This window comes from Eulemur rufifrons, chromosome 16 (genome assembly GCF_041146395.1).
Source record: "Eulemur rufifrons isolate Redbay chromosome 16, OSU_ERuf_1, whole genome shotgun sequence".
Classification (NCBI taxonomy): domain Eukaryota; kingdom Metazoa; phylum Chordata; class Mammalia; order Primates; family Lemuridae; genus Eulemur; species Eulemur rufifrons.
In genome coordinates this window covers 76,432,287-76,445,885 of record NC_090998.1, presented here as the reverse complement: position 1 = coordinate 76,445,885, position 13,599 = coordinate 76,432,287, and the positions used below count along the sequence as shown (strand labels likewise).

The following is a 13,599-nucleotide window of genomic DNA, read 5'->3' as shown; positions in this document are numbered from 1 at the left end:
CTACTTTATCTTACTGACACTCAATTTATTCAGCTTGGATTCTAAAGTAAACAGACTCAAAAGGCCTATTTTCTTGGACACTACAGCAGCTGTTCCTTTTTACTTTTAATTTGCTCTGTGCTTTTGGATAGTCTCATTAACATGCTGAGTAGATGCAGGCTGGGCTATATCATAATCAGCGTAACTATGCTGGTAATCAAACCAGAAGGCAAAAGCAGCCTGATTGTTACTTAAATATACAGACTAAATATATAGGGTATTGGTTCTTTCACCCTTAAGACATAACCTCTACAGTGTGAATATCTATTTTGCTGCTTTATTTCAAGGTTCTCCAAGAACTCTGCAAATCTGGTTGTTGATCTTTATAGGATCTTATAAGCCTGACTCTCAATTATGTGATAGCATTCTATGGGGCCCAGGGAATTAAATGACATGGTCTCCAGAAGCTTGGTGTCAAAGCTGAGCAGTTAAGTTTTTCAGCAGCTAATACAGCTGAAGACTCCCTGCTTCTAACACACAGACAGCAATGTCTCTCCTCTAAGCATCATCCTCAGAGCAAAGAAAGAGTTCCAGTTTATCTTACACTAAAGGAGGACAAGTGGTGGTCATGTCTCAGGATACCCTAACAACTAAATAAAGGTGTGTCCAAAAAGGTATAGGTTATGAACATTTTGGAAACAGAATTGTGTTTTGAATGCAACCGTGTAAAGGGATCATAATGTACATCCTTTTTAAAAATTTTTTTATTGAGATATAATAGTTGTACACATCTTGGGGGTACATGTCATATTTTAATACCTGTATACAATGTGTAATGATCAAATGAGGGTAATTGGGATATCCACCATCTCAAACATTTATCTCTTCATTGTTTTGGAAACACAACAATTTTTCTCTTCTAGCTATTTTGAAATATATAATAAATTACTGTTAACTATAATTTCCCTACTGTACTACTGAATACCAGAACTTATTCTTTCTATCTAATTGTGTATTTGCACCCCTTAGTACATCCTTTCATAAAGCTAAAAACTGTCCTCTAAGTTATCTTTTTTATAAGCTATATTTTTATGGTGAGTAAAATTGCAACTGCATGGGTGTCATATAGCCAAAAACTTCATTCATTCAAATATTTCTGAATATGTATATGTGTCAATTAATCAGAATCATCTCTTATAACTGAATGTTTTCAGTAACAAACAACAGTATCAAAAGATCTTATTAGGGCTCTATTTTAAATAAACAAGTTTTAGAATGTCTAAGTGGTCAGTACAATATATGGTATTATCTTCTACCTCTTTTACAAGTAAACCGCTATTCAGAAGACTCACCTACCTCAAGCATCCCCTCCATATGAAGCCTCTGCTAACTCCCTAAGGGAGGCCTGTTCACTCCTCTCCTTTGTGCCTCCACCATCCCCATGCAAATGTGTCCCAGATCCCTCCTACACTTCAGGGACTGTATTTGCTTACCATCTGTTTATCCCATAAACTGTAAGCTGATGGAGGGCAGGAATCAAGCCTTAACCTTTGTGCTGCACAGCAGTATCTTAGCACATGTGGGCATTCTGCACAGTCTTATTGAATGGATGAATAAATAGCTGCAAGCACCAAAAAATGACTCTCCAGCACCACCACATACCCAAGCCTTGGCCTCAATAGTCACTGGTAAGTTTGCATAAGCCAACTTGCTAGAGAAAACTGAGGCAAAAGAAGACCTGGGTTTGAGTCCTGGCTCTTCTATTTACTAATTATATAATTTTACGAAAGTCGCTACATCCATGAAAATCAATGTCCTCACCTATAAACCAAGGATAATAAAATTTAAGCCTCACAAAGCTGGTTAATGAGATGATGGAAGTAAAGCATTCTATAAACTATAAAGCAATATGCTGCTGCTATTATTAATATTATTGAAGGAAGGAAATTTCACAAATACATTTTTTAAAAAAATTTCAACCAAAATAATAAACAATGAGTAACACAGAAAACAGAATTAAGTTAAACACCCCAATCGCTAGTGATTCTGATCATCCAAGTTCTGCACGGGGCAGTATGAGAGTTCTGGATTGACAGCATCCCTAACACTGTCACCAAAGCTTCCAAGACATGTGAGGAAATCAGCCCTGCAGACCTCAGCTGCAGCCCTACAAAGCAGGGATAATAGTAACTGCCCTTTTACTCTCCTTGGTTGTAGGAGGCCCAAATGAGAAACAGGAAGTGAGAATAGCTTGGAAAGTATAATACAGGATATTCTTTTCCTTCACAATCCTTGAGGAACTCTTACCTTAAGATATCCTCCAGCAGAGACAAGCATTTTGCTATCTGGAGAAAAACAAAGGTCAGTCACCCAGCCTCCGTGGGTAGTAGCTCCTTCTTCTGTAATCGGAGCACACAAATGGAGAAGCTCACCATTGGAGACATTCCATATCTACACAAACATGATACATAATTATTAATGAGTTACCCACAAGCTTCTCTAGTTTTAAAAAATATATGTATCATCTGAGACATATTTGAAAACCTTCCTAAAAAACAAAAGGACCAGAGAAATTGATTAGAATATTAACTCTTTCCATTTAACTAAAAGAATGATAGGAGGAACAAGGAACAAACAAAAAAGGACTAATACGTAAACTTTCTCAAAAAAAAAACACCAAAGAATTCTAGTCAAAGAGCTAACACCAAGAATGTTGATAGATGTCATTCAAACACCTAAAATATATGCATTTTTAATAATTCCCTATAAGATTATAAATACATACATACTAAGATTTTTTACTAGACTTTTATAAACAACCCAATCACAGATGCTAATATTTGCATTTATTTCCACTGACACTTGATATATAAGCAGTGCTCTGATTTTTCAAAGAAATGCAAATCAGAATTAGAAGAAATAAAGGCATAAATAGCAAAAGAAAATAACCAAAATCATCATTTGCAAATGTCTCCCTGAAAAATCCAAGAGAACGAAGTAGAAAAACTCATTAGAAAGATTTCAGTAAGATAGATGGATACATATACAAAAATCAACAGCTTTCCACTATTCTGAATAATCACACAGAAAAAAATTTTTTTTAATATACCAAGGAAAATTCTTTAAATAACACTCAAAAGTTTAAGAGAGACAATATTTCCCCACAAGGGTTTCTGAAAAATGAAACACTGCCTCACAACCAGTAAAGGAGCACTTTCATCCAAAGATGAGAACTCAGAGCAAAATGAATGTTCCCAAAGCAGGCCTGCCGCTTCAGCTGACACGGCATTATGTGAATGGTATAGAGAAGGTGGTTACTTAGTCCTCACACAGGAGAATCTTAATTTTCCTGGAAAGCCTATCTGATAATACCTCTATTCCTTCAAACTGCATACTCTCCTGTTCTTCTGCATCATATACCTATTCCTTGAGTTTTAAATCCTCAAAAAAGAAAGAAAAGAAAAAACATCTTCCTCATATATAACAGTTACCAAAGCTGCCATCCCTATACCCAAACTTTCCCAATCAACTGCTCAATTCTTCTAACACAACCAGGTTGACTGACTGCTTTTCCATGATTTCTGATCTTTCAGCATGCAATACTTTCCATATTGTACTGTTTCCACAGACACAAAGAGAACAGCATTCCATAGCTCCTAGAAAGATTGTTTTCTAAATAAAATTCACCTGGTTTGAAAGTCTGTCTTAAGCACTGAAGGGTAATAAAATTGGCCTATCAAGCAGACTCTGGCTCTGTACGGAGCCCCTCACTGCCCACCCCATGATGGAATGTGAACCTCTGTACTGTTTAACGAAGTAGGACAGTCCAAAGAGGACTGCAGCAAACCACCCTGTAAATGACTATCTAATGGGTATCGTGCTAAAGAGATCTTTTCTTTCAGCACTGAAAACAGCTGAATTTTCAATTCATTTATAACCCAATGATTTACAAAATTATTTTTCTCAAATTCTGCCACTAAAAACTACCTTTGCTTCAAGTCCAAGAATTAAGATGAATCATTCTCATGCTAACAGCAGAGAACCAACTGCAAATAACTGGGGCATTTGCCTCCTCACATGTATAGGAGATGCTTCACTCTAACTCTAAAATGAATTCTTTTCTGCAGTGGAGTGCAGCTGTGAATACAACATGCTCAAGAAACAAAACAAAGAATGCCTCATCTAACCAGAATAGGGCCTGTGCTTCCCTGTCCCATGAACAAAGGCTCCCACTGTGATGAAGAGTGCTAGCCCAAGCTACAGGAAGAGCAGTTCTCTCATAGCACCCTACCCTGACTTCTCCATTGTCATCTCCAGTCGCCAGCAGGGTACTGTCCACAGAGAAGGCAGAGCAGCGCACACAGCCGTTGTGGCCCCTCAACTCATGAAGAGGGGAAAGGAGTTCAAAACTCCAAATCTGGAAGGCAATTAAGACTGTTTAGAAATGGTAAATGCACTTGAAATAAGCATCTGCAAACCCTGCCTTGAGTACTATTGAATCATAAATTAAATTACATGGAAGTTTCAATACTTGACAGTATATAAACTTTCATGAGATGCCCAAGTTCCAACCTGCAACCTTGTTAATTATTCTGAGTTTCCCTTTAATTACTCAAGTTACATTCAGAAGGACCAAAGTCACAGCTTCTTGATCTTTAGACTTAGAATGAAGAACACTCAATCTGTTAAGAGCAGTATGTGGAATGAAGCAGACCTGAGTGTGAGTTCTGGCTTCACTGTTCACTAGATCCTTATGACCTAGAACAACTCATATAACCTTTTCTAGTTTCAGTTGCTGCATCTGTAAAATGGGGACAATAGTACCTATGGTGTGAAGATTAAATGAGATTATAGAGAACGAAATCCCTAGCACATGGCAAGTGATCTCCAAAGGTTAGTCAATATACTAGCCTACTATTTTAGCAGCCAAATACTGTTCTCTTCCTTCCAATATTCTCTCTTGTGGTTTTGTCATCACCATTTAACAAGCATATACTGAAAACTACCGTGTTCTAGGCACTGTGAGCTAAGGAACTGGTGGTGTGAAGATGAACTAGATACAGTCCCTATCCTTGGAAAGTTTATACTTTAATCAGGAAGACAGGCTCATGAACAGTGAGTGACAGCTGTATAAAGTAAATGCTCTAACAAACATGAACAAAATGTAATGGGAACACTGAAGGTAGAGCAGCTAACCCTGCCTGAGGGTCATGAAAGGCTTCACAGAAGAACTGACAGCAAATCTAGGTCTAGAAGAATGAGTCATAATGCTTCGAGGTAAAAAAGGAACAGAGGTTTGTGTCAAACCAAAGTTAACAGCACACACAAGAATATGAAGGTAGGAAGTAGGCTGGCACAGAGGAAACAGTATAGCAGAAAAAGATGGTGATGAGCTAAGGAGTTGGCCTATAAACCATTGGGTGACAGGTGTTTCAATGGGCGATGCAGGCAGCAGTATGGAACATAAAGTGGAGCTGGTGCAGACCAGAGGTGGGACGTGGGGACAGTCCACAAGTGAAGGGGGAGGAGAGTGCAGTCTTAAGGGTAGGGACAAGGAGGAGAAGACAAATCTAAGAGATACTGAGGATTAATAAACATAGCATGAATTGTCAGTGAATAATTCCAAGGTTGTAGTTTGGAAAGACAGATAGATAATGATACAATTAACAAAGATGGAGAATAAAAGAAGAGAGTGAAATACTCAAGGTCCTCAACTAAGCAGCATCACTCATTGGAATGTGATTTCCAGAAGCATATAAAAAATTTACTGTGGGCATGTAATCAAATGCAAATCCGTTTCAATAATTTTTATTGCCTATGCTATGCAGTAGAGATTCCATTTGATTAGTTATAGACAAAAAGAAATCCATAAGGGAGAAATCCAAAGTCCTCAGTGTCATTCACTTAATCTCTTTGACACCAACTATATGCCAATGGACATCCTCCAAAAGCTCATAAAATATGAGACAGAGACAGATATGTAGACAGCAACTCTTATTGTTTCTGTTGTATATATTATTTGGACTCAGAATACCTAACCAATATCAAAGTTTTGTGCATGGATATTTCAATGAATTGACATACCTTTGCAGTCTTGTCAGCAGAGGTAGATGAAAACTTGGTAGCATCAAGAGAAATATCACAAGAAAGTACCGTACCCTGATGACAGATGAAGTCTTTTTCCATTCTTCCACTAATAATATTCCATACCTTTAAAAAAGAAAAACCAAAACCTAAAAGTTGACGCTTTTAAGAACATTTTGTATTAAAAAGCATGATCAGCTACAGGACAGATCTATAAAACAAGAGCTTCAGCACACTGGCTATTCTAACCTCTTTAAGTGTCTGTTAGTATCAACACAAAACACACGGAAGATACAGGTGACTGCAGTGAACAGAATATAGGCAAAAGAAAATAAAAATGTAAATAATTACTTAACATTCATGCACTTTTCAGCTATCAAAATATAATCACTGCAATATCTGAATACTTTTAAAGAAAACAAACCTGTGCTTCAAATTACCTTCACTGTTCCATCAAATGACCAAGAAAGCAGTCTTGAATTTTTCAAGAGCCTAAAGTTTTTCACTGTTTCCTGATGGGCTTGCAGAAAGACATATTCCTCTGATTGCCAATTCCACACCTGAAAGTCAAGAAAATAACTCTGTCATCAATAACCTTCCTCCACACTATCCCATTGGAGGGGTGAAGGGAGTGTGCACTCTCTTGTCTAAAGTCTTTTGTCCTCATGGAATTTCCGTAAAACAAAGAAGAGTAACAAGGAAAAATACGGTGTCCGATGTTTTACAGACAGAGAAAAGCTGGGGTTAATTAACTTGACTAGGGGCAAAATAAAATACTTTTCCTCCTAAATAAAATTTGTTTTCTTCAGTTGCTTAGAGAATAGTTAATTATACCAGAAGATAGAGGAAAAGCCAAAATATGCCAGTGAGCTCACCATCTGATTAAATTTTCCAGAGAAAATTATCCCAATTACATATTCACAGATTTCTGAACCTACAAACTGGGCAAGTCCGCAGATTCTGGCTCCACTGAAGCTGGCCCTATTGCACAGGAATTCCGGTCAGCTGATCAAAGCAGCCTCAAACCAGGTCATAGAATTTACAAGCTTCAGAGATCTCAGCTATCCCCTAATGCAATCCTCAAATTGACAGAAGCAGTGATAGGGCGTTATTTTTCAGAGGGAGTTTCAGAAGAGCTACTCAGACACAAGGGAAGGACAGGGAATTGAAATAATATGAGTAACCGGCACCAAATAAGCATACAAACGTATCTGACTGAGGCACAGAGGTAAATAGAACAAAAACTTATTTCTATGCCATGTCCATGTAAAGAACATCTCTTAATTACTAAATCAAGAGCAACTGTATTTACAGCAATGTTAATTCTGGACTTCAAATTAACTTATTTAACAAATGTTTATTTAGCACCTATACGTGAGGCAAATAGAATCAAACAAGGATCTAGTATAAAGAAACAATAGTTTAGCAAAGAAAATGAGACATACAACCAAAAAAAAGAAAAAGAAAACCAAAAAACGTTCTACAACAGAAGATATAATGACAGATTAAAGTTCTGTGGAACTTAAAAAAGCAATTCCTTACAGAAGATTTGGTAGAGACAATGCATTCAAAGTAGGCTTGTGGAATAAGCTGGAAGTATGATTCACAAACTGAGAAGGGCTCTTCAAAGGGAATCAATACTGGAGTTAAAGTACAGAAGCAGGAAAACATGAAAAGATTATAGGGATCTGCTTTTGGTTCAATCTGGCTGGAGCATAAGTTAGGCAGAAGGAACGGTACAGAAAAAGGGTCGGGAGGTATTTAAGAAACAGCCCCGCGGGCCTGAAGAAGCTAAACGTCTTAGGTGTGGACAATCAGGCAGGCTTGAAAAGAATAAAAAGATTTTTAAAAATCAGCCATGACCACAGGTATGCACATTAGTAACATTCTGGGTTTAGCTTTTAACTGATGAATGTTAAAGAGTAGAAATGTCTAAGTCTTTTCCTATCAGGCTTAGACAATATTGTAAAACAAATGGCATCTCTTATTCCCCTTTCTTTCTTTACTCCTTTATCCACTGCATTTGGCAGCCATTCTCTCCACCAGCCCTGGCTCTCAGGTCTCTCTGTGAATCCTGTCTTGGAAAGCTCATTCACAGAAGCAGAATAGCAAGAGCAGGGGATCCTGTATGTGAGCATGGGGACTTCAGAAGAGCAACTGGAAGTGAGTGTAATTCTAAAGAGAATGAATTAGGAATTTCAGCATTTTAAGAACCCAACGCCAATCCTAGCTGTGCCCGATTCAACACTCATTCCTAACTTAGCTTCTTACTGCTGCCCTCCAGGTCAAGAAGTCAGAGAGCCTTCCTGAGCAGGTGTAATAAAGAATTTGACAGTCACTGAAGGGAGATTAAGAATAGCCTTCACAGTTTTTGTTAAAGAAGCTTTCTGACAAAGCAATGATGACAGTGATGCTTTTTTTGTTGAACTCAAACATACTGTGTTAATTGAATCACCTTGATAGAACAGCTAAACTTTCACCAGCATTAGACAAATGTAATAAAGTTGAGTCTGGGGATGTTTCTACCATTAGCTATGATTTCTGCAATATATATACACTGTAAAATTTTTTCAGCTCTATAAACAAAATTTAAATTTTAGAAATACTAAAGAAACGTCTTATGCCAGCAAGAACCAATACATTCTTATATATTGGCTCAGGTGAACATGACTAATACTTGGGCTTTATTTACCTCAAGGTAAAGTATCCAAAACTACCAAGGTAGACCTTAATTTTCACAACTCTAAAGGGCTATAATTAGGTGAGTTGATTCTCCAAATTTTGGCAGTAACTTCAGCTCAAAGATCTACTGAAACACTACTACATGCCAGGCAGTGAGGATACAAAGATGATTAAAACAAACCTCCATTTAGTCATTTACAAAAACACTGAAAAACTAAAACAAAATCAAACCTGTCATTTCTTGGAAATAACCTACCAAAAGTTTTGTTGCATGAATGTATACTCATTAAAACATTGTAAATGTAAAAAGTATTCTCAGCAGAACAGAAAAAGAGGATGAAACACAACTGGTATTTCTAAAAATAATCTAACTCCTATTATAAAAATATTTCTGGAAATTATTTCTCCCTCTGGCTGAGAATATCTGAAGTCTTCAAGCAGGTCATAAAACCTTACAAATTTAATTTTTGGATAGAAAGACTATATAGTATACAATGTCTCAACAGAATTTCATCAGATGTAGTTTAGTTTTACCCATTTCAAAGACATCTGGAAAGAAAGAAAGTGACTATTACACCAAGTTTCACAGCTATTAATAATACACCAATGCCATGGGAGCCTATAATAAATAAGTTTCTGTACTAAAGCCCATTTCATTCCAATCATACATCATAGGACTCACAAAGACTTAACATAAAAAGATTTTTCCAAATAATTTTTAACAACGTGGTTCATTAAATATTACCACCATAAGAAACATATATCCTAAATAAAAGAATATAGTAATTTCCACTGAACATATGCATTTATCTCCTTCACTTCTAAAATCCTACTAAAATGGCAACTCGAGGAAAGCAGCAGACACTGAGTGAGAGGGGGCTGGGTACAATCTGGAAGGGCTAGAGCAGTCTGGGCCCTGGGAGCTCTCAAAATTAACCAGGACAACCCTAACACCAACCATAGGGAATAGAATACAAATTGAGCAGAACATGGATAAATGCAACAAAGGAAAGACAAGGTCCAAAACAGAGAGGGAAGGGGATGGAGCAAAGAACAAGGCCATATTTTTAATGCCTCATGAAAACAACAGAAGAAGGAGCTGCAGAGCTGTGAAGCTAGAAATGCTTGGCTTTCTCAAACAGTTCAGAAAAACTGATTTCATATGAAAAAGAAAAGATTCATTGCTGAATTCCAAACAAAGTTGCTATGAGAAAAAAGGGAAGAAAGTAGAGACAATGCCCCTACAGATAATGAAAGCAAGCCAGAAAGAATATCTGGATTAAAGGGGAGCAGCACAGTTGAGGGTAGGGTTACAGTTTTGAGAACTGGGGATCAAGGGAAGGTATACATACTAAATGCTGAGATCCAGTATCTACCCCCAGTTCTCTTCCCCCACTGAGTTCTGAGAACCTGTCAGCCAGATTTATCCTCCACACAGGAGACCAGAAGATTCTTCTCTAAGAATCTGAGGAGACCAAGATAAAAGACCCAAAGATACTGATAACAAAGGTTCCCCATCCAGATCATCTTTCAGAGATCATTCTCTTTCAGAGAAAATAAGACGCCAAAACAACCCAAACAGAAAAAAGCAACTTGGAGGGAACTGTAACTATGCAGGGAAATAAAAATTTGTGGGGAAAAAAATATACAATTGTGTGTGTATAAATAAATTATATATATGTGTGTGTGTGTGTGTAAGGTATTCCATCTACGAAACAAGAACACTGCTCTTCAAAAGAAATAAACAATACAAATGGACTCTCTGGCATTAAAAACATAATGGTAGAAATATAACACTCAATAAAAGAGCTGGAAGGTAAAACTGAGGAAAACTCCCAGAAAATAGAGCATAACATAGAAAGAAGAAATGTGAAAAAAGAAAACTATACTCTCTCCACATAGGCTGATGGATGATTGATTGATTGAAAAGAAAACTAGATGATAGTCCAGGAGAACTAAATCTGAATAATGGGTGCTACAGAAAAAAACAAACTGGACCAAAAAAATTAAAGAAATAATTTAAGTAAACATCCTTGAACTGAAAAATCTAAGTTTCCAAATTAAGGAGGGATATTAAATATTCAAAAAAATGAAGGCAAACACACACCAAGGCACATCATTATGAAACTTCAAAATTCTGGGGACAAAGTGAAGATCCTAAAATCTTCCAGAGACAAAGATTAGAAAGCAGAACGACTTCAAACTTTTGAATGTGAACTTTGGATCTTGGAAGAAAATGGATCAGTATCTTCACAGTTTTACGGTAAAATAATATCCAACTACACCCAAAGGTCAAATTTTCCTAAACTGCATTAAGGCAGGAAACGCGCTCACAGTACCCTTAGTATGCACAGTCATAATAATGACACTAAGGATGTAAATAAAATTTTCCTGTAACTATATTGGGATGATGAGGATTGATAAATGGGTGTGTGTGCATGCACATATGTTGAAGGTAGGACAGGTGGGAGGAGGAAAATAGCTAAATCCTCATCTTATTGTACAGAAGTCAGTAGATAATTCCTCAAACGGAAAAATCAATAATAGCAGTATAAGTATGCCATATGGAGGCATGAAGGTAAATTTCAAAAGAAACATCTAAAAGCTAAAAGGGCTTCAGGAGAATGAGAATGGAGAAAGGGGTCTATTTTTCATAATAAGCCTTGTGATACTATTTGAATTTTAAAAGTATGTGCATTGGAACTTTAATAACAATCAAGTAAACTTAAAAAGAATATATAGCTTAAGTCCTCCCTGTCTATAATCCTTTGTTATGGTAAACTATTACTTTCTCACAGGATTTCATTAACATAATAAACATTTTTTCTTAAAATGAAAGAATGATTTCAATCATTTGAATCAGATTTTACTACTGTAAAGAAAAATAAAAAGAAATTGCATAAATATGGCAAAAAGTATACTTATTGATACAAATCCAAATACCAAGGCAGGCAGGAAAATTCAAATGAACCCTTAATTATCAAAATAAACAACCTTCCAGTAGAGGGTTCTAGTCAAATTGCCTGCCTCATCCACAGAAAAATAAGAAACATCAATGGGTTTCATTTAAGCCCATGTGCATAATACGACTGTGTGCCCAAAGTAATAAGTTTAAAATGCACACCAGATTTTAGGCATAATCGAAGTGTTCCTTTGAGTCAGCACTACAGATGTTAGGAGTTCATCCTCCCCCTCACCTGAATTGCAGAATCATCAGAACTTGAAATAAGAGTCTTCCCATCGGCTGTGAACTGGATATGCCGTACAGCTTTCTTGTGCCGAACTCTGGACTGGAAGATTCTGTTGTTTAAAAGTTCTAAAATCTTCAAAGTAGAAAACCACAAACAATTAACACAAAGAAATTAAGCAACACCTAGGTTTATACCCCAAAGATATGCAAATCAAAACCACCATGAGATATCACTTATCTCCAATGAGAATGGTCTTTATCAAAAAGTCCCAAAACAATAAATGTTGGAGTAGATGCAGAGAGATAGGAACACTCATACACTGCTGGTGGGACTGCAAACTAGTGCAACCTCTGTGGAAAGCAATATGGAGATACCTCAAAGAGATACAAGTATATCTACCATTTGATCCAGCAATCCCATTACTGGGCATCTACCCAAAAAAACAAAAGACATTCTATAAAAAAGGCATCTGCACTAGAATGTTTATAGCAGCACAATTCACAATTGCAAAGATGTGGAAACAACTCAAGTGCCTATCAATACATGAGTGGATTAATAAAATGTGGTATATGTATGCCATGGAGTTCTACTCAGTCACAAAAAACAATGGTGATATAGCACATCTTGTATTATCCTGGATAGAGCTGGAACCCATTCTACTAGGTGAAGTATCCCAAGAATGGAAAAACAAGCACCACATGTATTCACCATCAAATTGGTATTAACTGATCAACACTTAAGTGCATATATAGTAGTAACATTCTTCAGGTGTCAGGCAGATGGGAGGGGAGAAGGGGGATGGGTAAATACACACACGTAATGGGTGCGGTGCGCACCGTCTGGGGGATGGACACGCTTGAAGCTCTCACTCGGGTGGGGCAAGGGCGATATACGTAACCTAAACACTTGTACCCCCATGATATGCTGAAATAAAAAAAAATTTTTTTTAAAGTAACAATGACAAATCAATCACAGAAAGATTTGTTTAGTGTATATGTGTACAATGCCAGACATCTATTAATTTAAAAAAAATAATTCTACTGCACAGAAAGATTCTGAAAACTAGAACTGAATATACCTCAATGGCTCCATCTTCATCTCCAAATGCAATATACTGATGATGTGGACTTAAGCAACAGCAACTAACTTGAGCTTCAGTCAGATAATCAATCTGACCTGTTTTTCCATTAATGAGCTGATGAAAAATGAGGCACAATCAGTTATTAGGCTATAATAGTAGTTTTTGTTCTTTAGAACAGAGGCTTCAATTGAAAAAATAAAATAAAACACAGAAAATAGCCAACAAGAGCTCCCAGGGGAACAATAAAGCTGTATCCTAGTCTCAGCAGCTGCATTTAGTACTTCATGCTTTCATTTCATTTCACTTTGGTGGTTCAACTACATTTTCATAAAATAAAACGAGCTTTAAATGGTTTTAAAAGCAGCTGCTGTGCTACCACCTGAGACACATCTGTCTGATTTGTAATCCCACAGCTAGCTCCACACCCTGTTTTCCATTTCTTCACAAAGCTCATTTTTAATAGGGCTGTATTGTTTGCTAAAATATACTTTTCTGATATTTTTCAAGGGGGTTGGTGAAACAAGACTGAGACAAACACAAAAAGACAAATCCAAATTAAAATGGGTTTTATATCCTCCAAAT

The 13,599-nt window shown here is 36.8% G+C and overlaps 1 protein-coding gene across 1 annotated transcript in view; it reads right to left on the bottom strand.

Annotated features, from left to right (window-relative positions):
• Positions 1-13,599, bottom strand: part of APAF1 (apoptotic peptidase activating factor 1) — a 64,846-nt gene that overhangs the window by 2,033 nt on the left and 49,214 nt on the right. Inside the window, exons 21-26 of the mRNA XM_069491573.1 lie at positions 13,015-13,131; positions 11,943-12,068; positions 6,504-6,623; positions 6,064-6,189; positions 4,271-4,396; positions 2,287-2,430 (exon numbers count right to left, since the gene is read on the bottom strand). Of these exons, the coding sequence (XP_069347674.1) occupies positions 2,287-2,430; positions 4,271-4,396; positions 6,064-6,189; positions 6,504-6,623; positions 11,943-12,068; positions 13,015-13,131 (759 nt within the window). The remainder of the gene's footprint in view (positions 1-2,286; positions 2,431-4,270; positions 4,397-6,063; positions 6,190-6,503; positions 6,624-11,942; positions 12,069-13,014; positions 13,132-13,599) is intronic.